At 29.9% G+C, this 27,606-nt stretch overlaps 2 protein-coding genes across 4 annotated transcripts in view; both read left to right on the top strand.

The window, feature by feature from the left end:
• The window catches only part of LOC129909153 (L-lactate dehydrogenase), a 122,071-nt gene extending 100,926 nt beyond the window's left edge, over positions 1-21,145 (top strand). Inside the window, exons 1-3 of one of the 3 annotated variants that reach the window (XM_055986138.1) lie at positions 10,550-10,688; positions 19,906-20,753; positions 20,813-21,145. In XM_055986138.1, coding sequence (XP_055842113.1) covers positions 19,920-20,753; positions 20,813-20,977 — 999 coding nt within the window. In that variant the 5' untranslated portion in view covers positions 10,550-10,688; positions 19,906-19,919 and the 3' untranslated portion in view covers positions 20,978-21,145. Of the gene's footprint in view, positions 1-10,549; positions 10,689-11,862; positions 11,880-19,905; positions 20,754-20,812 lie in introns of those variants that run through there. The other 2 variants (XM_055986139.1, XM_055986140.1) reach the window with 2 other exon arrangements.
• Positions 21,146-24,117: 2,972 nt separating this feature from the next.
• Positions 24,118-25,577, top strand: LOC129909152 (L-lactate dehydrogenase-like). Its single transcript, XM_055986137.1, has 3 exons — positions 24,118-24,262; positions 24,334-25,181; positions 25,241-25,577. The coding sequence occupies exons 1-3, from the start codon at positions 24,214-24,216 to the stop codon at positions 25,403-25,405; spliced, it is 1,062 nt and encodes a 353-aa protein (XP_055842112.1). The 5' UTR covers positions 24,118-24,213; the 3' UTR covers positions 25,406-25,577.
• The last annotated feature ends 2,029 nt before the right edge of the window (positions 25,578-27,606 follow it).

Raw genomic sequence — 27,606 nt, 5'->3', positions numbered from 1 at the left:
ATAATTAAATTCAAAATCTCTATTGAAAAATATCACAAAACAGATCATCATGGAACAAGTCATCTCGGTCAGTTTATTGTAAGAAATTTTTGAGTTCAATTTATTTGAATGAGTTCTTTAAGGAAGTGACACGTTTTTGTATTTGTCGCTTTTATTTTTATTTTTGATTAATTTTTTCTCTCGCTGAAATGTTCCCTGGGATGAATTGTTCTTACTTTTTAGAAAACAAAAAATTAGATAGTTTGAGAAAATTTTTTTGACGTGATAACGTCTTATAAATCGATGAACCATGGCAGCCACCACAAAAAAGTGACGCCATTTTCTAGCGTTACACTCTCGCACTTTCGCAGTGCGGCAAAAAATTTAAATTCAAAATTAAAAATAAACTATCAGAGATACAAAAATCTCCTAAAGCTTATTTGAAAGATAATAATCTAAAGCCTAATCCAAATGAAGGATTTTTAAAAATTCCGTCATTTAATAGGGTAAACAGGGGTAAAACGGAAAGATGAAATTTGGGCTAAAATCTAAACGCGTGGTCGTAGAGAGTTGATTTTTTTTTGTTATAGATAGAGAAGACTGATTTAAGGATAACTGCATTTAAGAAAAAATTCTAAAAAATTCTGGAACTCCGCTATAACGTTTTGTTTGAACGTTGATCAGGTGTTGTATGACAAAATGTTGATTATGGGTAGGGGAAATTTTTTTTTACAATTTTAAAGGTGCCAGGTGAAAGATGAAGGAAAAAAAATTTGGTGTCTCATACGGATTTTTTTCCAACACTCTTCGTTTCGAAATATGAATTTTTGAAAAATACTAACTTTTTAGGGGTATTTTTGGGTAGTTTTTGATTATTAGCTTTTTTTTGGAGCGTTCAAAAAATCTCAAGTTATATGGGACATGTAGGACATGTAGGCTGCGCATACATGAGCAAATTGGAATCGTTTAAAGAGTTTTGACTGATTACGGAGAAAAATAAGTTTTTAAAAAACAGGTTTTTTGGCCGTTTTTAACCGATTTTCATCGTTTTTTTTTTAATAAAAACAGTATCTACTCTACTTTATATTTTTTAAAACATTTTGCCTCAATGCAAACAAAATTTAAGACACATTCAAATAATGATGTTTTTTTACGAAAACAACAGATTTTTATTTAGTAATTCTGTAGATATATGAATTTTCAGTTTTTTTTTTTTATTTTTATTTTATTTATTAGGTCTGATTAAAAAATGTATCACTCAGTCACCACAAAAAAATTGTCCAAAGGATGCACTACTTGTCAGAAATCTGTTCGTCAACATGATTTTCAATATAAAAACTACTCTAGCCTTTTTCTAAAACTAGAAACTGAAATCATTTTTGTGCACAAAATAAAAAGATCCATTAGATTGACATATCTATTATAGTAAAAATTCAACAATATAAGACAGTTTAAGGCTTGACTTTGATACATTTTAAATGTTGTGTGCTTGTTCCTTTGAAATGACATTTCTTTCAAAAAAAAAACAAACCTTCTGTTAAATGGGATCCTTTCTTTAAACGAAAACCTTGACTCAACGTTTATCTAAATGGAAGACAAATTCATACCGCCACACACTTTACAAAAAAAAAAATACAAAAACAAAAAAAAAGCCAAACAGAACTTGAAAAACATCCAAGAATATTGCATATTCACTTTAGAACGTGTCGAAAACAAAAGATTCATATACAGAAAACTCTCTGCACACGTAACATCGCATATCTATCTGGGTCACCACCGTATTTATGCTCGTATACTCCATTCAAATGCAAATACTATACAAAAACCGTGCTCGTTAAAAACTGAATTCAAATTCAAAAAAAAATAAGCAAAAAAAAACAACAACAACTTTATATTTCCTGATCTGTATCGTGATACCGGCAAAAGTGGTGGAGGTAGTCGGTGGTGTGAGGATATTCTAAAAGGAAAACATTAAAATAAAAAAGTGAAAGCACACCTCTCTACTTCATATATGCAAAAATGAACAAAAAAAAAACTTAAACTACAGGGAATTTTGAATTGGAAATATCCTTTGGGAAATTTGAATTATTTGAATGCACATACGTGTTTGGTTTGGTGCATCCCCACAGATAGAGTCGCAGCCACATTTCGACATTCAGATTCAGCACTAAAAACAGAGAGATCCTTATCGATAGTTTCTCCTTGCAAATATAAATGAAATGCGTTTTCAAATTGAGTCAAGGATGTGCGCTAAGCTGATATGCATGATGCCGATGTCGAGATGCAGATCTCCTGGTAATGGCTTCTCCTTTCTCGCTGGTGTTTGTTCGGAGTCGGAGTCGTTGCTATTATTTGTTCACACCGAATCATCGGCAAAACACTCTCACAAGTCGCCTCTTGTTCTTGTTCTTCTTTAAAGCATGGTCGTTGTTGGTTAGGTAGTCTTGGATGTCCTTTCTAAGATTTATGGTTGTGCTGGCATTTACTCGGTTCCTTACAAGGAGTTTATATATCTCAAATCAGATGGCGCTGCTGTTATATGTAGTTGTAGCTTCTCCAACTAATTTAAATTAAAAGTCATTTCAAACATGAATATTAATGCCTTATGTTGGCAATTAACACACAGAACATGGAACTCCCTGGACCATAGTGTGACATTGTGCAGAGGGAGTTCGTGGCTATTTATGCGCTGAAGGCAGAAACAGCAGAAATATTTATGGATGGATGGATTACTGGCGAAAGGTTTCGTGGTCTGATTTACGCGCCAACAAGATGCATCCACACAATTCTGCATGACTATGCTGTGTTGGTATGAAATTGCCAAACAATTAAAGGGAATAACTCTACGGAGACCAGGAATCCTCGAGGAGTTTGAATTATGTTAATCTCTTAATGTCCAAGGAATGAGCTCGTGTTGTGTGTTAACAAGAATAAGGTAACTTTATTTATGAAGGTAAGCTTGAAGAAGAGCGAGTTCTGAGATAAGAATGAGAAATGTGCAAAGTAAATCGTGAAGTGATATAAACTAAATCAAATTTCAACGCAGGAAGAAAAAAAAATATTTGAGAACTTTTTTGACGACCGACCGACGCAATTTTTCGAGAATTTTTTTTGTTGACTTTATAACAAATATATACAGAATGAAATTAAACAACAATTTTGTTAATAGTTTTTCATATTATCAACCAAAAGAGGTTTAATGGGGGTCATTTTTGGGCAAAAGTTCGATAACTCAGAAGGTACAAAATTGTAACGGATTCTTGAAGAGGAGTTAAATACAAGCATTTTTTGTGACGGGAGATGGGGTCCATCTCCCCCCGTTTAAGAGGGAGGGGCAATTTTCAAAAAAAATTACTTAAAATAAAGAAAAAAATATTTAAAAACGACGGCAACACTCACAGTTATAAATGATACCTTTTTCAAAAGCTAACATTTTATACTGAATTCTTATTTTTAATAAATAGTTTTTGAAATAATCGATTTCAAAGTCAAAATTTTGGGAAAAAAACGTTAAAAAAAACACATAGAATACTATTTTTAAAAGACTGTTTTTGTCAATACAAAATTGATTGATAAATCCAACTGTCTCAATTGATTCTTTATCAAACAAGAATAAAGACCATTTAATACACCTGTTAATGGCAAAAAAAATCCACACAAAAGACGCTTCAAATTAACATTATAATCCATATAATTTTGATTATTTCCATAGTAGTTATTTTTCTGGAAGGCTAGCTCGAAAATGGAAAAAAGATGTATGGGTGTCGCAGTTATGCGCAGCAATTTAACACGCAAAATGAAAGCTAATATATCAAGCTTTAAAATACATATAGATTCTGAATGGAATAATGCGGAATAATTTAAAATTTTCTCCACTTAATATAAAAATAAACACAAAAAACACGATTTTTTCAACTTTTAAGCAGAATAGCAAATTATTGAACATCATATGCAATTAGATTTTACCTAAATTTATATGCTCCTACATTATGTTTTATACAAATTATACAAAATTTTCAATAACAAATTTAAAAAAAAAACACTTATAAAACCATATTTACCAAAGCACCTTTAAACCTCAATTTTACCTCAAAAAATTGCTAATTCCAACTTTAAGATTATAATACAGTAAAATAAGGAGAAAAAAGGGGTAAATCTCGGAATGAATGTTAGTAGAAATTTTTTTTGCTCAATATCTTCCTTTTGCCATTCTATAACATATCTCAAAAGTCTAGAAAAATCTCATGTCCGCTTGTCGCGATTTCAAGGTCAAATCGCGAAATGGAGATTTTCAAAATTAGCAAAAATAGGCTATGGTAGTCTATACACATATGATACATGATTTCAAGGTATTTTTTAATGCTGATTCCAAAAAATCTAAAATCATGACAATCTGACGTCTCTGGAAAAAGTTATACTTGTTTTCATCTGTCAACTCATATTATTATAACAGTTGCAAACTTACTGCCGAAAAACCCTTAAAAATTATGGTAGATGAACCAAATTTTGCATGAAGATTTTAGAATCCATCATTATTAAAAATCAAAACAATTCATTACAAAAAATATATATACCTACAAAATAATGGTATTTTTTGATGGAGGAGCAAATTTTAGGATATGCACTAAAGAAGATTCTTGTTCATCTTAGGAATAAGTGCAAAAATTTCTACTAACATTCATTCCGAGGTTAAACCCTTATTTAACTGGATTATTAGTTATTTTTTGTTTGCATTATCTCCACACAAACATTTAATCAAACTGCACAGAATATTATTCTATTTCTTTTTCATAAGAAAATATTTTTCAAAAGAATTATGTGTTTATATACCTAATTATATTCGTTGCAAGTTTAAAATTGAAAATTACTCAACGGCTATGAAACTGCGCTATCTATTGATGGTTGTGTTAACTACTTTTAAAAATGATTTAAATACTTAAAAACAACTACTCAGTGGCATCTCTAGTAAAAATGTATCAGTATTATTGTGCAATCTAATACACAAACCATAAAAAAGGTTTTTGTATTTGATAATGTTTAGTATGTTCTAAAGTATAGCTTTTTGAAATAAAGTAAACTTTTCTTTTAGTACAAAATAATCCTAAGAAGTAGATTTATAAAATTCATGTTTATTAATCATTTGTTTGACATTAAAATACATATTGGCATATTTTTGTTTGTATAAGTAGGTCAACACTGTCACTATGTTAATTATGTGCACTACTGTAGGTTACAGTTTAATTGACATTGTGCAACATTTGTGCGGATAGTTACCAAACTATTCATTTAGTATAGGTACATTTATACATTTGATATTAAAATTTTCATTCAGAGCTTTATGGTCAAGATTATTATAATTTTAATCTTATTAATATCAATACGTAGGCATTAGCATACGTAGCGAAGCTAAAAATAGCATTTTATTGTATACTAGAATGGGAATCACCACTTTTGAATGAGTTAATTTTAAAGCATTTTGCTGAAATTATTTTGCATTAAATTAACAGACTGTCCGTCCAACTGTAATAACATTGAGAATAAAAATATTTGTCTGACAGATATGTTTATTCAGCATGTGGCCAAAGGCACATGCATATCGTCAGCTTGATATTTTGTAAAATAAAACAAAACAAAAAAGCCGGTAATAGTGAATTCTCTCTCTCTCTCTTTCAGAAACAGAAAATGCATATATTGGCACAGTGTGGTTGAACCTACGTGATTCATTCCTCGTTTGCCGTTTCTCAATCTGAGGTATATTACCTGTTATGTGAGGTAAGAGTGTTATGATGAAATTCAACCTTTTTACTTCTCAATGCTCTTGCCTCTTGAAATTGACAAGGAAACTGAATTTGTGTACGTAGAGTACCCATGCATTACGAAAGTATTTTAAAGTGTTTTGTATTCTTTAGGCGGTGAATGCACAATAATGACGTCGTTGTCATCATTCTTATGAAAGAAAATAAAAACAGGTTTGAAAAAGAAAAGTAGGTAAATAGTTAAGGCAGGTTGTAGATATAAAAAAATAAAAACAAATTAAAATGTTTAAAAGAACGAAATTCGTTGAAAAAGAATAGTTTTTTAAGGTGGGCACATTTTTCTTTCAGAAGCAAACTGACATATCGTCGCCTTAGTATTGAAGTGCCGTATACGCCATTTTTACATTTTTGGGAAATCGCACACCGAAAAAAAATTTGATAATAACAGCTATCAAATTAACATTTTTCAGTGACAAAAGTCGTCCAACAATTATAATAATTTTGGTATTTTATCATATCATTTTGACATTTTTTAATTTCAGGTGGGATAGTCAAAATTTCACTTTGACAATTAAAATATCATTTTGACAATTTTTTAAGTTTAAGTGGATAGTAGAAATTTCACTTTGACAATTAAAATATCGATGTTGACTAGATTTTACGTTTTAGTTTATTATAATGAAACCTATTTCTTTCCTTTTCATTTTTATTATTTTTATTATTTTAAGAATTTTCTTTCTTTTTTTTTTAAACATTATTGAAAGGGAATATTCTTTACAAAATAATGGTGATATTATTTTTTCTATTATAGGTGATATAATTGTTTTGTTATTTTCTCCCAAACTATGTGAAGTAAAATCTTAGTGCCGATCAAATTTTCTCAGTAAATCATACATTTTACTTCGAAAAAACACAAAGCGCCTTAAAATAGTACACATTAAGAATTTTTTCTTTAATATTTTTCAACAATTTGGAATGAGAATTGCATGAAAAAATGATAAAAAATTCATAAATGTGACATTTAAATATCATCCTGATAATAAAAATATTATTTTAACATTTCAAATATCATAAAATACATTTTATAGAGCATTTTTGGCTGATATTTAAAAAATGTTAATTTGATATTTAAAAAATGTTAAATTGATATTGGTTTTTTTTTTCGGTGCATTTCAATGTTCGGAAGATTATTGCGAAAGAACTAACAGCTGGGTTTTTTTTGATTTTTAGTATGTATATGATATATAGTAAAAATTTTTTTTTATATAGGTACATGTTGTTGGACATCTGAAATTCGTTTAGCTTTCAAAATATATAAATTTTTGTCCAAAATGAGTTTGCCATGAAAATCAGAAGTTTTTTTAATCATATACACGTATGTCACAAAAAAAAAAACATAACGTACGTTAAAACAATTCTCAAAATTTTCAAAAGTTACATGAAAAATTTGACGTGAATGTCAAAATGTGGTGTTTACGTGAAACAAAACGTGAGTAGGGTAGAGTTGCTAGTAGCCGGCCCCTTAAAAATTTTGTCTCAAAAAATAAAGCACAGAAACGTCAAATATCAACATTTTTGAATAATTCTTGAAATAAAATGTACTTTATTTATCAATTTTTCGGTATGGTTAAAAAAAAAGTTAATAATATTTCCCAAAAATATTTTATTTAAGTTTTTGTCTAATCCGATTCCGATTTGTCTAGTCCGATTCTCCTGAATCCGGCCTTTGTTTCCTATTTTCGGCCATCTAGTGTCCTATTTCCGGCCACTGACTTTATTAGGTCAAGCTTAAATAAATTGAATGTTTTTTTATTTAAATCTTTGTGTTTTAAGAATTTAGAAACAATTTTGATTGTTAATAAGTTATAACATTAAATGATTAAAAAAGGTATCGATTTGTCCCCATTTTTTAAACTTTTATCAATAAAAGGGGGCCGAATACAGGAAACTCTTGAATTTCAAAGCTTTTTTTTGTGTTCTTTTTCGGCCCCCCCCTTAAAATTAAAACCTATTTTATTTGAAGAATAATATATATTTAATAAGAAAAACAACATTTCAAAGCATTAGCTCGAAAATTGTTTCCACAAAACACTAATTACGATAGTGGGTTTCGGCAGTAAAATTAGAAAAAAAAAACCATACCCGATTGGATCACTTCACAAAAAGTTATTTTTTCTAAGAAAACTGAATAACAAGAATAATAAGAATATTGTTATTTTAGGAATATTTAGTAACAATTTTGAATAAATCCTACAAAATCACTAGTTATAACGATTTTTCTAAAAGGTGGCTACTGGAGACGGCCGGAATTAGGCAACTCTACCCTATCTCAGCAACGAAAAGAGATAGAAAAAAAACGGATAACAGATTTTGAAAAAGGACCCTCGAAAACTTAAGACTGCATACCTAGTTAAAAAAAAATGCAGTTTAGCGACGATATGTAAGTCACAATTTCAAATTTTGTATTTAAACTCACATAAAGCCTACAAAAAATGCTTAAATTTCGTGCAGACAAACATAATTACTTTTAGAATCAACACCTTAAGAAATTATAGTAAAAAAATTATTTCCAAAATTTTTCTTTTAATTTTTTATGAAATAAAAGCTGCGTTCCTTTGGAAATATTTATCTACTTTTTAGTACTTAAAGCAGCTTTGAACTACTTTTTCAGTATAGCAAAGTAGTTTTAAGTAATAAAAAGTAGATAAATATTTCCAAAGGAACGCAGCTAAAAAGCACCTTAAAAAATTATAGTAAAAAAAATTATTTCTAAAATTTTTCTTTTAATTTTTTATGAAATATAGAATCGATTTTAAAATTAAAAAAAAAATAAATTGTTTCTTATGTCCGTTTGGATTGAAGGACATATTTTAATAGCTGATCTGATAATAAATTTAGGAAAAAGAAAAAAAAGATTTTTTTTTTATTTAGCCTTTAATTCATATTGTAACGCAAAATCATAGCTCCCATTCAAAATTCTCTCCAAAACAAAGTTGATCTAAGATTTTGTAGAGAATTTTGTAAGGGAGCTAAATTAAACTCGATTTACATACAAGATTAATGGAAACGTTTTAGGTTTTAAATTATTCCTATAAGCAAGAATATACGACCCAGTAGAATCTTTAATAATAAATTGTTTCAGTGAACACTGAATAGGTATGTAAAATATTGAAGAAGGTGAAAAAGGATAAGAACAGTAAGAGCTTATATGTATTTATGGAAGGTATTATGTATTTAGGTTTTTATAAGTGCTTAGTTTTGAGTTGCATTGAAAAAAGAAACTAAGAATTGATTGGTTTAGCAAACAAATAAAATTTTTAATAACATTTATCTATAAGAAACAACAGGCATTTAAGTGGTTTTTTAAAACTTTAAAATTTTGACTTTCCTAATCTATTTTAATCAAAAAGTTCACGAAGAAGTTGTTTGTATTGACCATAGAGTGTTGATATTACAAGGTGTCCCGTAATCAAATTAGACAAATTTATGTTGAAAAACTAAAAATTACAGTCAACAATTTTTTTTTTTTGAAAATTGATTTGCATTGTTTATGCACTATTTGTTTTGGAATGAGCCCAAAAGAAGCTTAAAATTCCACATTTTATACTTCCAAATCAAAGATTGCAATTATTTTACTGGATTTTTTCTCCCCATATACTTTATATTCTTCTTTGGCCAAAAAATTCATTTTATATTTTTTTAAGGATTATGGAAACTCAAATGTGATGCTTTCTTTTATAGGCAAAGAACATTTGAATTTTTCAAAAAGAGTTGGAGCTATAAAATTGGTGTTTCACAGGAAAATTTAATTTGAAAAGCAAGCATAAATATTTTTACGAGTACCTAGTCATAATTTTCAGTGTGTTCAATGAATTAGAATTGATTTTTTGTTATGTCAGTTCAAAGGGCTACTGTGGAGGTGGGTATCTTTTTCTAATAAAAATGGGAATAATCTTTATATGCCAATGAATTTCACAATATATGTAATGTGTCAACACTTTTTTATTCAATACGAGACACCCTGTAGAGCAAATTCCTACTTACAAATGTGAAAATAAACTAAAAAAAATTTTAAATTTATTATAAACATTATTTAAATGACATTAACTAAACATTAATCGCTTAAAATTAAAATTCCTCAAAACTCCTCTTTTTGTATTAGCCGACGAGCAATACTGCAATTTTTATTAATCTTAAAAACCACAACCACTTAATTGAGTATTATTTTTGATCACGAAACTATTTGCTGAATTTCACGATCTATCTAGCTGTTGAGTGTGTAGATATTAATTAATTAAAAAAAAAATATCTTCTTGTTTCCAAGTCCCAATGATTCATACAAACTCAAGATATTCATACGTCATAATGTCAAAATTTTTATGAATCAAATCTGCCAACAGTGTCTACCAATAACCCTTCCAAAAAAAGATAACCAGAAATGATCCAAACAAAAAAATTCAAATTTCAAAAGTTACCAAAAGTTTACAAATGCAACTTGGCTGATTTAAGGCACGCACACCTCTTTTTTATCTATATAAATACATACTCATTGCTTCCAGAAACCAAAAAAAAAAATATACAAATTTTATTATTGCCGTACTCTTCTAAACATTACCAAAGGTCACCTTGAACTAATGTACAAAAAGCTTTCTTTTCGAATATAATTCCGTCATCATTTTGTGCGGCAAGAGAGAAAACCGGCTGGTGTGTATCTAACATTCTCCCTAACGCAATTCCTTGCCTTCCAAAAAAGATATAAAAAATTTGTATTCCTTCCATTTGTGTGTTGAGTCTTCAATAAACATTCAAAACATTCAAAACATTCATTCAGTTCGCAGAGAACCCGCAAAGTGTGTAGACGTTCAAAAGAAAAAAAAAAGTATATAAGATACTTTTTGTGATAAAAAAAAAAAAACTGATAAATATTTCCTTTGAAAAACCTAAACAAAAAATGTAAGCTACTAATTTTTTTTAAATAAAATTATGTGAACAAAAAAACTATCTTAAAAAACTATCTCAATTAATTGCTGTCAATCTTTTTATTTTGTGATCTCATCAAATTGCATCGTTCCGTATGACTTACTCACAATCCAGTGTTTGTTGTTATAATTACATTGAAATTAGAAAAAATATCAGAAAAACAATTTTAATTAGAAACATGTGAGTCCCCAAAGTTTCTGTTGACGAAATCTATTTTCATCGAAATCTATAAATAAATCTGTTCCTTCCCAGAACTGGAGACCACTTTCTTCTTTTACTCAGAAAAAAAAACCTCAAACAAGGGAATTTCTTTGTTGCTTTTTTTCTTCTAAAAATAGAAAAAAACCGCCACTAAACCGCTATGACCTTCATTGGGGGTGTTTGCGATAGTGCAACAACCCTTAAAGCCGAATACTTGCACTTTTCATCGAGACATGCGTTTTAAATGCACCAAACAGAGATAAATTTTTTTATGTAAAATTTCTCACTTTCAGAAACTGAAACTGGGTTGAGGTGAGAAAAACATTCGCTCATTTTTGTTTGGTCTGGTTTTAATGATGATGATGATGACGATGGAGTAGGAGTCTCACCTTTTTAAAGAAAGCTCAAATACTCTCTAAAAGCTTTTCCATTATCCTGGTCTTTTTTTTTTTTGTTTGACTTTGAGACGAAGTTTTGAAGGACGTTAAATTGGAACTAATGTTTTTTATTTTTATTTTTGTTGATAGTGATGATAAGTTTTTTTTTTTATTTCCAGTGAGCGGTTAATTTGAAGTGAATGACAATTTGTTTTCCTTAGAACTTTGTTTTTATATGTTTACTCATAGATAAGAAATCGATTACAATTTTTAACACTTTATCAACCTAAATTGTGTAGGTTTCATTTGAAGTACCTACTCATTCATTTTATACATAAACACTCAATATTCATTGGAATGTCCAAAGTTCTTTCCGCTGTTTATCTAAATTGCATTTTTTTTTCTCTTTTATTGAAATTTAAAAATACGCCTAGAACTAATAAACAGATACAGTTTTTTTTTTTGGTGGCCCATACTTCCTATCCATGTGTGTTTAGTTAATCAAAATAAAAAAGAACTAAATTATTTGAATGGTTTTTTTTTTTAGTAATTTGACTTTCAACATTTTATTGCGGACGAAGCGTTTGTGAGTTATTATTTTTGTATACATAGAAATTTTATAGACTTTCATAAGGGCGGTTTATGATATGACTTCTTTGAAGGTCAAACATAATTTTATGCGAGAGTGTGTACTCTTTTTGGATTTCGGAACAATTTAAATAATTTTGATTTATTGACGCATTTTACCAATTGAGTTGGGTCATTTGAAAAAGTGAGAATCAACAAGAACGAACATTTAATGAGAAGAAATTTGTTGAATTACTTTATTACTTTGCTATTTAAGATAAATTCTTATTGCAGAAGTGAGATTAGTTCAACAATCTGTTTTGTTTATTACTGAAGACCTACTTTATTTACAGTAATTTGATAAACAAATAAAATTGGTGTTAAAAACAACTATAAAAATTAATGTACAAAGTTTTCAATTCAATACCTAAATGAATATATATTTGATTGGCCAAGAGCACCAGGAGAAACTTAAACAGCAGGTTCCTATGGTAGAAACAACAAAAAGTATTAGAAAATTCTCAAAATCAAATGTTTTTTCTATTAGGTAGATTCTTACAATTATAACTGAGTTGGTAGAAATTAAAAAAAAAATTATTCATTTTAAACTCCAAAAGTTTACACAATATACATTTTCAAAGCGCTTTCAAAATCGTTCTACGAGAAACAGATTTTAACAAAAATTCTTAACGAAAATTCTCTTTATCCCTAGCTGCTTCAGAATTTATTGGGAGAGTTCTTCCGTCTCCTAAAGTCTCTTCGGACTAGATTTGCGATAAGTGAGGCTTAACAAATTTTAGACGTTTGACCAAAATGTTTTTCTGATGACTTCAGTTTTAAGTCGGATTGAATAACAGTGAAAAACTTAAGAAACTTGATTATTTATTATTTTTCGTTTTCCTTCATTATTTCAATATGCTTCATCATTTTTCACTTTGCTGTATAGGGCAAGTATGTAAAAATTTTCATAAAATGTGGTACCTATTAATATAACTTTTATGGAAATTTGAAAAAAAAAAAAATATTTTCTTTTTCTGATTCGAATATGTGCATTAGGGTTGTTCTTATCTCTGAAAATTTGTAAACGAATTGTTGTGTATTAAAGCAGCTGAAGTTCCTTAGTTTTGCTAATTGAACAAGTTATTTTAAATTCCAGGCAAAAATATTTTTTTTCCATGGCATATTTTAACCTTATAGTAGGTAGGTACTGTAGGATTTTTTCTTAAACTGCATCTTAGTACGAATTTCATGTTATTTTCAAATTTACATTTCGTCAACTGAAAAAACGAGGTCGTCTTAAAAAGACAGTTTTTAATGTAGAAATAATGATAAGCAAAAGTCACATACATTTTTCAAGAGTGTATCTCAAAAAGATTCGCATTTGATATTTTTAAGCAAAACAATACATATTCAATAAATTTCAAATAAAATTTTTCATTAAAAATGAAACAAAATTTTAACACAATTTCGTATTTCAAATTTTTAAAAGCTTTTGTTTTGAGCTTTGATGAAATTAATTTAGTCTTATAATTATAAACACACAATTTTGTTTTCATTTATCCCAAATATATTTTTTTGTCATATATACACCCTTATAATTTTTGGCTGATGATTACCAAATTTGTACATAAAAAGTTTTCAAAATTAAGAATTCGTGTGACCCAGTTGAGTATTTTATTTTCCAACAACTTCAAAATACACAAACTGTGCCTGACTTTGTAGAATTTCACATTTTTCAAGAGTTATTTTATCAGATCAAGATAGAGTCATAGATGCATTTTTACTTGCTCTATAGGGCAAGTATTGGTTTCGTGTCGAAAAAAAAATTTGAGGTTTTAATCAAAACCAAAATTACGATGATGGAGAATTCCAAAAAAGTGGGTCTTGCAATTCCGTCCGTGCGTCTGTACGTCTGTGCGATTGTGCGTCCATCTGTGCACATTTCCTCAGCCTAAACGGGTGGACGGATTTTCTTCAAATTTGGTACAGATGATTTTAGAAAGTGTACCTCCCATAAAAATTTTTTAATTCAAACCAAATAACTCAAAAATGGCTCAAACGATTTTGATTAAACTTTACAAACGTAATATTCAAAGCAATTGTAATAAAACTGCATCTTTTTTTTCAAAAAACGGTAAAAACAAAAACCTTTTACTTTTCATTTAACAATATTTTGCACTAAATGTCGGCTCTTCTCCAACATCAACAAAATTTCTTTAATTTTATATAGGTAAAGGCAGCTCTTAAAATCTACAAGTAAACTAACATAAAAGTGTTTTAAACTGCAAGAGCAAGTACGTGCGACCCCAGTCGTGCATTTTATTTTAATTATACATATGGTTTTTAAATAGTTTACATCACTTTAATTTTAAAGATATTGCATTTTCCCATAATAAACACACAAATTTGATCTAGTTCCACTTGAGTTCTTTTTAAAAAAAAAAAGAGTGTGTGTACACATGTACACGCGACTGAAGTTATACTTCTCATTCAGTATTATGTAAATGAATTTCATTTGATATTTTTAATTTCTATTATTAAGTAATTAATCCACACTTAGTTTTTTTACATTTTTATTAAGTGAACAATAAATTAATTCTTTCATCCTCCTTGCGTCCATGTAGTTTTCAATTTATTCTGTGAAATTTTTTCATGTTGTGCGGTTCAGAACGTACGGTATATGGTTAACGAAAGTAAATAAATTGCGCATTAAATGTGCGATATGGTAATTAGAGCTGTAGGAAACCGTATGTATTCGTTACTTAAATGCGGGTATTCACTTCAGTAACGAGTAACGAAACGTTACTGCCCAAATAATTTCGTTACTCGTATGTTTCGTTACTGGTACTGAACAAGTAACGAAACATGCGAAACATACGAAACGTGCGAAACGTGCGAAACATACGAAAAATACGGAACATACGAGTAACGACGATACTCCAATTCCAATACCAATTTGGATTGGATATACGAAATGCGAAACGAAAACAAAATGGTACACTGCATTTGTCGTGTGCGCATTATTTCGCATCTCGTATCGGTTCGGTATAGAGCTGTAGCAAATCGTATGTATTCGTTACTAAAATGCGGGTATTCACTTCAGTAACGAGTAACGAAACGTTACTTTCCAGTTTCAATACTAAATCCGATGTAAGAGATACGAAATGAAGTGATACACTCAATTTGTCGCATTTCGCATCTCGTGTTGGTATCGTTACCATAGTCAGAATGCTAACTGCAGATAATTATCTGGAGTTTACTTTTGTCTCGATTAAAACAGTAGTGTCAAGGTTCAATAATCATTGTGTTATCGATAATTTATACAGAAATATCAAAAGAGACGTTTTTGTATTTTCTCTATTTGGTCGAAATATGTATATCCACGACGCAACCAATCTGTTTATGGCCTTTGTGTTAATGGTATTGATATTTAGCTTAAGAATGTGCAAAAGTTTTTTGGTTTTTCAAAAAATTAGTTTATTTTCGGTGCAAAATTTTCAACACAAAAAAAGCAGAGAAAACGAGGTTTGAAAATCACTCTCAATAGAAAAAATAAATGAAAAATTGTTCGACATGGTTGTATTGAATTGTTAATATTTCGAGATCTGCGTGTTGCACTTTTGAAATAAAGGTCTCTAAAGAATTGTGATAAGATTACTGAAAGAATATAAACAAAAAATTACCAAAGTTTTGTCTAAAAATTTGGAAAAAAATCAAAAAAGTTTCCACGTTTGATTAAAAAAAAAAACGAAAAAAATTCAATATAGCGTAAGTGATACAATTATTGACACTGCAAAATTTCAATATAGTTATTGACACCCTCTTCGTAAAGAACGTTTTATAGGAAAAAATCGAAACGATTTATATAAACCGTTTTTTTAATTTCTTCGCTCTTTCTTATTCTCTCACTCTTTGTTTTTAGTTGGGAGGTAGCTACTCAATTTTGTTTTAAATTTTGAAACGTAAACATCACTGTTACGAGAGTGTGTTTTTTGGTAAAAAAGTGTCTATTTCGTTAAGGAGTCTTAACATGTAAGTCGATAATTATGTTGTACTTAGTAAAAGTATGATCATAAAAGTTTATAATATATGAAATTTAATGTCCTGGAGAAGGATTTAATGTATTTTTATTGTTTTTCTCTTATTATATATTTAATAAAATGGGGTGTCAACTACTGTCTTAAGATTTTAACATTTTCTATAATTGACACCCCTGTGTCAATAACTGTCTTGTATTGGAGTACAAACGTTGACACTGTGTCTATAGTTGTACTTATAAAGAGTGTCAATAAATAGATCACTCTTTTAAATGAATACTAAGCTCGAAAAACGCTCTTGAAGCTGTGCGGATACAAAAGATGTCCAAAAAGGCTGCAGCCAAATTTTTTCATATTCCTCGAACTACTCAACTAACACAACAGCTTCTGACAATTGAAATCTCGCAGGTACCACTTTTGATACAGCTTGTATTGAGCTTGCTTCAGAATTTAATTGCTTATAGAAGTTCGAACTTGTTTAACAACTTTTAGTAAGTTGTTTGAATACTCCTAAAGAAACTTAACCGAAGAAAGTTTGTTTTTCGGATAAGCTTGGTTAGTCAATTTATAAACTATCTGTCAAATCTAAAAGCTTCGATAGAGCTTCGGTAAAGCTTCGTTTAAGATTCTTTTAGACCTTATAAGTACATTGTTATAAAGGGTCTAACTTGTATAACGTTGCCTTTTTCCATGCCCAACAACCTAACTATTAACAAAAGCTGAAATGTATCTTCGGTAATACCTTTATCGAAGCTGAAATGTTATTTGGGAGAGGATGTACTTCATACCGTCAAGGGTTTTCTTGAAGAAGACAAAAAGGAAAATCCATTTGGGCCATAAAACAGGCGAACGGCTAGTTTAAGGCATTTTTGAGTCGACACCCTTCAAAGGGTGCCGCGTAAAGGTTTAAGAAAATGATTAAATCAGCCTCAACAAAAAAATCGTAATTTGTATTTCCAACTGTCTGTTTGAAGATATGTCAATAATTGTATAAATATGTGGTGTCAATAGTTGTACAAGTATGTCAATAATTGTATAAATATGTGATGTCAATAGCTGTACAAGAGTGTCAATAAATATATATTTTGGTAGAGTTTTAGAAAAATCAAAATTTAACAGTATCACGAATCTCTTAACCGATTTTAATACAAATATAATGAAAAACAATTGAGTAAGGTATTTAAAAATGTACTAAGAGTTTCACATATCCATACCAATTATATTTGCCAGCTGTGTGAACTGAAAAATTCCTTATGGGTGTCAATAACTGTATCGCTTACGCTAGCTACCTTTAAACTCTTATTACATGAGAATGCCGCAACTAATTTTAATGTTTATGACCTTAAAATGTAGCTTAGATTATAGAAATTGTTTTTGGTTTTTTTCAAAAAAAAAAATTTTTACACCCTTATACCAAAATGTACGAAACATACTTAAAATACCAAACATACGAAACGTATCAAATACATGAAATATACGAAATGTACGAAACACACGAAGCATGCGAAAGTAACGAAACATGCGAAACACACGAAACATACGAAACATGCGAAAAATGCGAAACATACGAAAGTAACGAGTAACGATATTATTGATGCGGGTACTAGTATCAAAAGTAACGTATACATGCGGGTACTCATTTTGTCGTTACTTTTACAGCCCTAATGGTAATTTTATGAGGATTGTGTGTGCTTCAGCACTAGTAGTAGCAATATTTAACTTGCAGGGTTGCTACAAAGCTCAAAAGTTAGCTGAGCTCAGCTCACAGCTCAGCAAATTTTGAGCTAGCTCACTTTTGAGCTATGTACCATAGCTCAGCTCAGTTGAGCTGAGCTGAAAGTGAGCTGAGCTGATGGTTGAGCTGAGCTGATGGTTGAGATGAGCTGTTGGGTGAGCTAAGGTAAAGTGAGCTGAGCTGAGCTGTGATGGGTGAGAGGATACATTGATTTTTATTTGGAAAGTATAATGAAATATGAAGATATTTTAAACTTTTATAAAACACCATAGCTTAAGATGTTTGGTTTTAGTTATTAATGGAATTATTTTAACACATGGATATTTTTATAAATAAAACAGATAATTTTTCGTGATCTTTTTTCTTGGTTTTTTTAATAGTAAATATATTTCTATTTTTTTTAGTAAAATATTTCTTTTTTTATCATAAAAAAAAATTCCGGTACAATCCGGTTTTTCGACTTTTTTCAAAATTCCGAGAAAATCACGTTTGAAAGTTGGGGTAAATTTTTTTTTCGAAAAATCCCCGAATCTTTGAACGCTCCTTGAAGCTAAACCGCTTGAGAGCAATTTTTGGGAGCGATGCCAAATGATAGCTTGTGTCATGGGCCTACGCTTTGCACATTATTAGATTTTTAAAAAATCGCCTTCCATGTTAAACCGCCACATCATGCCTATTTTATCAGAATCGTGCCTATTTTTTTTTTTTACTTTTAAGTTCTCCCGGTTTGAGAACGCGTGGACCTACAGGGATGGGAGTTGTACCCAAATATAGGTTAGAGTCCCCGCTACCTTTTGGCATCAAAATTTTTTTTTTCATTTTCTTCAAAATTCCGCGATATAGGCGTTGGAACGCTTTGATCTAGAGACAGGGGAGTGGTGCCATATGAAAGCTTATATTCTCAGCTACCCGATAGTGGTATAATCCGGTTTTTCGATTTTTTTCAAAATTCCGAGAAAATCGCATTTGAAAGTTGGGGTAAAATTTTTTTTCGAAAAATCCCCGAATCTTTGAACGCTCCTGGAAGCTAAACCTCTTGAGAGCAATTTTTGGGAGTGATGCTAAATGATAGCTTGTGTCATGGGCCTACGCTTTGCACATTATCAGATTTTTAAAAAATCGCCTTCCATGTTAAACCGCCACATCATGCATATTTTATCAGAATCGTGCCTATTTTTTTTTTAATTTTAAGTTCTCCCGGTTTGAGAACGCGTGGACCTACAGGGATGAGAGTTGTACCCAAATGTAGGTTAGAGTCCCCGCTACCTTTTGGCATCAAAAATTTTTTTTTTCATTTTCTTCAAAATTCCGAGATATAGGCATTGGAAGTTGGGGGCTAGCTCAAATTTGAGCTGAGCTGTGAGCTGAGCTGAAATGTGAGCTTTTTACAACCCTGGCAACTTGCCACATGGAAATTACCACATGCAACTTGCCACATGCAGCTTGCCACATGCAACTTGCCACACGCAGCTTGCCACATACAACTTGCCACATGCAACTTGCCACATGCAACTTGCCACATGCAACTTGCCACATACAACTTGCCACACGCAACTTGCCACATACAACTTGCCACATGCAACTTGCCACATACAACTTGCCACATGAAACATGTAACTTGCAACGTGTTGTGTGTTTTATGTTTGCCGTACTGCGGCGTACTGCATTTTTAAATACTAAAGTACTGCCTACTCTAAAGGTGAAACGACAGCCCTGCTACCCAGGGTGATCGCGTCATAATCCCTTTGACATTCTTGTCAAAAAGTAAATTTTCATACTCACCCTCCCATAAGAAGTATAACTTCAAAAAAAAAGATAATTTTTAAAGTAGATTTCCGGTTAGTAGACATTGTTATGAAATTTTTGAGTTTGCGCTTATCAGTTCATACTATAGTAAAGCTTACATGATAGAAAGTCTCTTAATATTATGAAATTCTTGTGAAAATAAATTTCAGCGCATCAAGTGACTATGCAATTAATATAAATTTATTCAAATTCATACGAACCATAGACACACGAATTCGTATAAGTTCTAAAGTTAGACCATAGTTCTGCTCAATAAAGAAGGTTTTTCCTCGGTGTTAGCATCGTAGTCATTGGAAAATGTTTTCACTTAGATTAAATAAAATTCTTATGAGCTCATCAACTTATTCACAAATAAGATACTTAAATAAATTATTCCATTACCAATTACCTCGAAGTAAATGTTCTTTACTATAATTAACTTTTTTTGTTATGTATTTACTCATTTATTGTTTTATTCTTCTTTTCAGAAAATATTCCCACCATGACTTCAGTAAAGGATAGTCTCATTACCAAGGTTGCCGATGTTTTGCCATCAGCTGGTAACAAAATCACAATTGTTGGTATCGGTCAGGTCGGTATGGCTTGTGCATTCAGTATTCTTGCCCAGAATGTCTCCAACGAAATCTGCCTCATTGATGTGTGTGAAGACAAGTTGATGGGTGAAATGATGGATTTACAACATGGATCCAATTTCTTAAAGAACCCCAAGATCACAGCTAGCACTGATTATGCTGCTTCAGCTGGTTCCCGTTTGTGCATTGTCACAGCTGGTGTCCGTCAAAAGGAAGGCGAAACCCGTTTGTCTTTGGTCCAACGTAACACCGACATTTTGAAACACATTATTCCCAAGTTGGTAGCCAACAGCCCCGACACTATGTTGTTAATGGTTTCCAACCCAGTCGACGTTATGACCTACGTCGCATGGAAGCTTTCAGGGTTGCCAAAGAACCGTGTCATTGGTAGTGGAACTAACTTGGATTCATCCCGTTTCCGTTTCTTGATGTCGCAACGTTTGAATGTTGCCCCAACATCCTGCCACGGTTGGATTATCGGTGAACATGGTGACAGCAGTGTCCCAGTTTGGTCTGGTGTCAACATTGCTGGAGTTCGTTTGAGGGAGTTGAACCCAAGCATTGGAACAGCTGAGGATCCAGAGAAATGGAATGAATTACATAAACAAGTTGTAGACAGTGCTTATGAAGTTATCAAGCTAAAGGGTTACACCTCATGGGCCATTGGTTTGAGCGTTGCTTCGCTTACATCCGCCATCTTGAAGAATTACAGCAGTATTGTTGCTGTTTCTACTTCTGTTATGGTAAGAGTTTGGATATTTTGTTTTATTTATGACTATTTATTAATTATTATTTTCATTAGGGTGAGCACGGTATTGATAAAGATGTCTTCCTCTCCTTGCCATGTGTCCTCAACTCAAATGGTGTGACATCAATTGTTAAACAAATTTTGACTCCAACTGAAATTGAACAACTTCAAAAATCAGCCAATTTGATGGATCAAGTTCAAGCTGGACTTAAATTCTAAGTCAAATTTAATTTAAGAGATTCTTTTTTTTATATAAGAAAATATTTAATTTTTATTTATATTTGTAAAATTAATTGTGACAAATTTTAATGTTTAGTTTATAATTTTTTTCCTCAAGAAAAAAGAAAAAGTGGAACCAAATATAATTTTTTAATTTAAATATTTAAATTTTTTGTTTTCTTTATTTATTAATTTTTTTTTTTTTTCAGTTTTTATTATGTTCATCATAGTATAAAAATAAAAGAAATTTTTAATCAAATTTATATGAAAAAAAAAAACATGAAACATACTATAAGTCAACCGAAACTACCTCATTAGCTAAATGGATTGATTGGAAAAGTTTTTCATGGGAATACGAAGAATTCGAAAGATGATGGAAATATGTCATGGATTAGAAAAATTATAAAAATATTTTTTTTAATAGTTAATTATTAAAATGAAAGAAAAAATATTACTAAACAAATAAAATTTAATAAACATTTTAGTATTTTACCTGCACCGCGTAAGCAATTAATTTTGCACAGTAAAAAATAAAAAAAAAAAAACAAACTGCTAAATGTACAACTAACGTCATGGATTTGAAAGTAGTTATAAGTTAAATAAATTAAATAATATTGTAGTTGGAAATTTAAATACAATTTTTATTCAGAATAAATCTTTATTGTACTTGGTTTTCTTCTTCACTATTTACATGGCCAAAAAAATTTAACGTGTGAAAAATGTTTATAATTTTATTTAAAAAAAAGGTTTTGATTAAATGAAAATCATATCATACTTTACTAAAGTTTCAAGATGTCTTGAACGTTAGTTGCCATCATCAATTTCGACATAAGTCTAGTTTTATAAAATATCATATAAGTTGTCTTTTAATAACTGCGTTTGATAATGCAGAAGTTGGTCACTGTGGTGTATGTGTAACATTTTTTTTTATTTTGTCGTTTTTCGGTAGATTATGTTGCTGAACTACAAAATCAATTCTGTAATTTAGCATATTTTTTAAATTTGTTTATTTTTTGTTTCTTAATTGCTCAGTTTCAGTAATTTCAATGAATATCATTCAGTTCATAGCAGACAAATATGTAAAAGAATGTAGGTACATATGGGGGTTACAATTCATGTACACAATGAAAGTACCTACATACATCTTTTGAAGAAATTTTTTAAACAAATCATCATTGCTGAAAAATTATTTTTTTACTGTTTCTTAATTGAAGATATGTATTAAAATATTGAAAATACTTTCTGAAAGTCTTAAATCAATGGAATAAATGTTTTACAAGCTATTTTACAATCAATGAAGAGCTCTACGATCCTCAGATCTCATAAATTCCTGTATCGAGTGTAAAACTTAACTCGGTGATCACTCCAATTCAAAAACAGGTATTTGGATTTTTCATAATTTTTCAGCTTTTTAAAGACTTACAAATCTGATTCTTGATCGGCTTTTGTTTTTTAACTAAACTTCAATATTTATAAAGGACTAATTGTTTTTTTTTTTTTTTTGAAAATCTGAAAGTAAATAAACAGGGGTCAAATCACGACACACGACTACGATCATACGTTAACGAAGAAGATTATATTTTTGTATAAAATAACTCTTATTTTAGAGCTACTTACAGAACAAAATTAGGAAAAATTTAAATTTTTATATTTTTAAGTAATTTCATAAATAGTGTAAAAAAATAAAATCTGTTTTTATAACACCGTTTAAATGATCTGTTTCACAAACCCAAGTATGCAATTTGTTATCTTACATAAAATGGAATTTTTAGAAAAAAAAATTGAAAATCGTTAGAGCCGTTTTTTAAAAAAATTATTTTTTATACATACCTGAATACAAATTTTCTAACATTTTTCAAAATAAAAGAAAATATTATTCAAGACATAAAAATGAAATTTCTATAAAATTCATTTAATCCGTTTTCAAAAAAATTGATTTTTCAAAAAAAAAAAAATTAAAATATTTATTAAAAATCCAAAAATATGTTTTTTGAAAAATTTTAAAAATTTTATATTGTGATTGTTTTAAAGTTTTTGTATAAAAAATCTGCTTCGTCGTTTACGATAAATTCATAAATTAAAAACCTCAATCTATGGCAGGTACTGTTAATAACGGTACAAAAAATATTTTTTTTATTTCCAGAGGAAGCTTTTATGTTTTAATCAAAATCGTAAGAGCCGTTTTTAAAAAAAAAAAATTAACGTTTCTATTTCATGACATGTAGCGTAAGTTTCGGTCCTTAAAAAATTAATTTGTCCTCTAGGGAATCACCCAAAACTGTTAACTACCAAGTTTGAAGAAAATCGCTTCATTAGTTTAGGCTGTAGCTCGAGGTACAGACAGAATTTGGCATTCTTCATAGTATAGTACACCACTAGAAAATGTACCAATAAATATGGTGTTTTCTTAATTTATAATATATGTGTATATTTTTTTAATTTGTGTTAAATAAAGAAGAATGCCCAAAAAAAACCAGTACCGATTAAAATGAGCCACATATGGCTTGAAAGGGCATCAATCGAAGATAACAAATATGAAATTTTTCATAAAACCACCAATATTTCACAATTTAACCACAACGATTCTTAATTTTAAATTATTAAGTGTTTTTTCATCTGGTTCAGCATCGAAAAATACCCTAAGATGATGTGCTTTAACCTGAAATTATTTTTTAGATCCCGCTGCTTGCTTGTTTTTATGCAAAATGCACATGACGGACTAATGACCCATAACCAAAATTGAGCATAAAATTAAAAAATGAAGCCTAAAAAATTCGATGTAGTCAAAAATGTCACTATCGCTAACTGTGTAGCAACAGTCTTCTGCAACGCGTAGCTCGTTATACTTAGATTTCTGTTGATTATCCAGTTGATCTGAGAAAGTGTCAAATTTTTATCCCAAAAGTTGAAGTTCCATCGACTTGTACAACACAAATGTATAGCTACAGCTACAATTCCAGCTATCCATTGCAATGCATTGTATCGAAGAAGATTATATTTTTGTATCTTTCAACTTTGACAGTGCTACACCTTCACCTACACATTTGTATCCAGCCAGACCCAAATTACGTGCTGTTGTGAATGTATACATTTGGATTTGAATCACAAACATTAATATATAAGTTCAACAGTAAATTCAAAGAGTCAGTCTAGAAGACTATTTCCTAGTGTTAACATCGTGGTAATATAATAAAAGTACTTCCCCTTTGCGGCGGCGATAGATACAAAGAATCATTATGAGTCCGAAACCTATTTCACCAGTAAACCAATATGAAGAATCACAAAGTAATTTTCTTGCAACTTACTCATTTTTTGTGTGTTAAAAAAATTAACTGACTCATTTTACTTATCATTAGATTTAAGTCCCAAGGTGACTTCCCTTAAGGATAATCTCATTACCAAGGTGTCCGATGTTCTGCCTTCAGGAGGGAATAAAATCACCATTGTTGGAGTAGGTCAAGTGGGTATGGCTTGTGCCTTTAGTATTCTTGCCCAGAATGTCTCCAACGAAATTTGCCTCATTGATGTGTGTGAAGACAAGTTGATGGGTGAAATGATGGATTTACAACATGGATCCAACTTCTTAAAGAACCCCAAGATCACAGCTAGCACTGATTATGCTGCTTCCGCTGGTTCACGTTTGTGCATTGTTACAGCTGGAGTGCGTCAAAAGGAGGGTGAAACCCGCCTGTCTTTAGTCCAACGTAATACTGACATTTTGAAACAAATAATTCCCAAGTTGGTGGCAAACAGTCCCGACGCCATGTTGCTAATGGTCTCTAACCCAGTGGATATTATGACTTACGTCGCATGGAAGCTATCTGGACTACCAAAGAATCGAGTTATTGGGAGTGGAACTAACTTGGACTCGTCGCGTTTTCATTTCTTGATGTCGCAACGTTTGAATGTTGCCCCAACATCCTGCCACGGTTGGATTATCGGTGAACATGGTGACAGCAGTGTTCCAGTATGGTCTGGGGTTAACATTGCTGGTGTTCGCTTGAGGGAGTTGAACCCAAGCATTGGAACAGCTGAGGATCCAGAGAAATGGAATGAATTACATAAACAAGTTGTAGACAGTGCGTATGAAGTCATCAAGCTAAAGGGTTACACCTCATGGGCCATTGGTTTGAGCGTTGCTTCGCTTACATCCGCCATTTTGAAGAATTACAGCAGTATTGTTGCTGTTTCTACTTCTGTTATGGTAAGAGTTTAGATATTTTGTTTTATTTATGACTATTTATTAATTATTTTTTTTATTAGGGTGAGCACGGTATTGACAAAGATGTCTTCCTTTCCTTGCCATGTGTCCTCAACTCAAATGGTGTGACATCAATTGTTAAACAAATTTTGACTCCAACTGAAATTGAACAACTTCAAAAATCAGCCAATTTGATGGATCAAGTTCAAGCTGGACTTAAATTTTAAGTCAAATTTATTTTAAGAGATACCTACTCTTTTTTATATAAGCAAAGAATTTAATTTTTATTTATATTTTTAAAATTAATTGTGACAAATTTTAATGTTTAGTTTATAATTTTTTCCTCAAGAAAAAAAAGAAAGTGAAACCAAATATAATTTTTTTAATTTAAATACTTGATTTTTTTCAGTTTTAATTTGTTCATTATAGTACAAAAATAAAAAAAAATTTTAATCAAATTTGAATGAGAAAAATCATGAAGCATACAAATAGTTATGATCAAATAAATTGTATAGTGAGTGTACAACTTTTTTTAATTTTATAAAAAACAAATTAAATTTCATATAAATTTCGTGTAAGTAAAGAGTTTCAACTGAAAAATGTACTGACCGTTTGATTTGATCATCACTTTTGAAGTCAAATTACTCTTATAAGATATTTTAAAGGAAATTTATTAATATGGAATTGGGTCACTGTGGTGTATGCGTAATATTTTTGTATTAGTATTATTAATTTTTTATCAATGTCATTATTGTTGGCCTCCTATGAACAAAAAAGTTAGTTTTGAAACTGAGTAAAATCCCCACGCAACTGTTGGATTTTAAATGGAATTGCTAACATAAAACTTAATATTACCTCAAAATTTTCGGCCAGTAACAGTTGTATGGCAGATTTGATTTCTTTGGTTGAAAAAACTGCAATACTTATCTCAACACTTATCTCAAAAAATACCAGATGCCAAGTTTGAAATATAAAAATACTTTTAATTATACTAAAAGTAATTTTTTTTAACTTGATATTATCTTTATGTTTAAGATATAATTTGAAAATGTTTACCTACTAAAATTGTTTTTCTTTTTTTTTTTGTAGTGTACAAAAATGGAAACAAAAATCATAAAATTTTTGCTTATAAATAAAAAAACACGAATTTGTAAATAAATGATCAAAACAAACACTTTATTAAAAAAAAGCTGTTTTCTTAGAAAATATTTTTTTAATTTATATATACCTAAAAAATCCAAAAAAAAATTAATACAAAATAAATTTTATATTTTTTGAAAAACTAATTAAAAAAAAAAGTTTTAAATTTTTTGTATGTGTCGAATAATCATAATAATTTTTTTCATTGAAATATTTTTGAAATTTTTTAATAAAAAATATTTTAAAAATAACACCGTTCTCACAATTTTCGAAACAAATATGCAAAGAATTTTAAAAAAAATACAGTTTGAAGGTTAAAACCATTCAAAAAGATGTTTTCGTTTTTTTTTTTTTAAACAATTTTGAATCCTTTTTGCATTTCTTACAAAAATATTCTACCATAAAATTAATGAAAAATTAATATTTATTAAAATAAATTTTTGTTTAATGAATGTCTTAAAAAGCTTTAACATTCTAAGCTTTTTTTATTAAAAGAGCAAGTTCGTGCGACCCAGTTGAGCATTTTATTTTATTTCATTTTCTATATATGTACATACATGTGTACAGAGGGTTAAAGTTTTTTCTCATTTGAAATAGGTATATATCGACTTACTAGGCCATTTTTTTTAGATATGGCCTAAATGTAAAAATTTTGATGAGATTCTATTCTTTATCAAACAACCTTTTCAAAAAGGTATAAACCATTTTTCTACGACTATGGGTTTAGTCAGGACATGCATGTCTTTTTTGGGTTTATTAAATCAAGCATGTTTTATTAAACAAGCATTAGTGAGGCGGCTTAGCATCTAAATCGTGCAGTTTGTGATAAAAGCATGAAATTTATATCATGGGTATTACTCAATATTAGAGTTATTTTGAGATATTGGGCCACTTTGTATTCCATCCAGGAGCGTAGATACAAGAGATTTTCTGTGTTGCACCTGCATTGTTGCATATCATAGTATAGCTGATGAAACCTTTTTATTAATATAATAAATGATTTCGAGGTAATTTTTAACGCCCGATCGAATAAAACCAATAGCAATATGCCTGGACCGTCATGTAAAAAGTTATTGCACTTTTTATAAATTGTCTTTTACTCAAACAGCAAGATTCAGAATATTACCAAGTACTCCTTGAAAAAAGGTGGTAGGTTGATTAAATTTAGTGTGGACTTTTCTAATACCATAGAAAAAAATAATAAAATATGTCCATCAAAAAATTTCAGGTCAAAGGGTGTTTTTTTTTAGCGAGAAAGAACACTTTTGAAATGGTACCATTGCAACAC

This window comes from Episyrphus balteatus, chromosome 2, assembly GCF_945859705.1.
Source record: "Episyrphus balteatus chromosome 2, idEpiBalt1.1, whole genome shotgun sequence".
Lineage (NCBI taxonomy): Eukaryota > Metazoa > Arthropoda > Insecta > Diptera > Syrphidae > Episyrphus > Episyrphus balteatus.
The sequence above is the reverse complement of the archived record's forward strand: the minus strand, read 5'-3'. Positions and strand labels throughout refer to the sequence as shown.

What these genes read in the sequence shown, in the direction of transcription:
- LOC129909152 (XM_055986137.1), top strand. Translation starts at nt 24,214, where the DNA reads ATGAGTCCGAAACCTATTTCACCAGTAAACCAATATGAAGAATCACAA. An exon ending in CCAATATGAAGAATCACAAA is followed by an intron (nt 24,263 to 24,333) that starts GTAATTTTCTTG and finishes ACTTATCATTAG; the next exon opens with ATTTAAGTCCCAAGGTGACT. An exon ending in CTGTTTCTACTTCTGTTATG is followed by an intron (nt 25,182 to 25,240) that starts GTAAGAGTTTAG and finishes TTTTTTTATTAG; the next exon opens with GGTGAGCACGGTATTGACAA.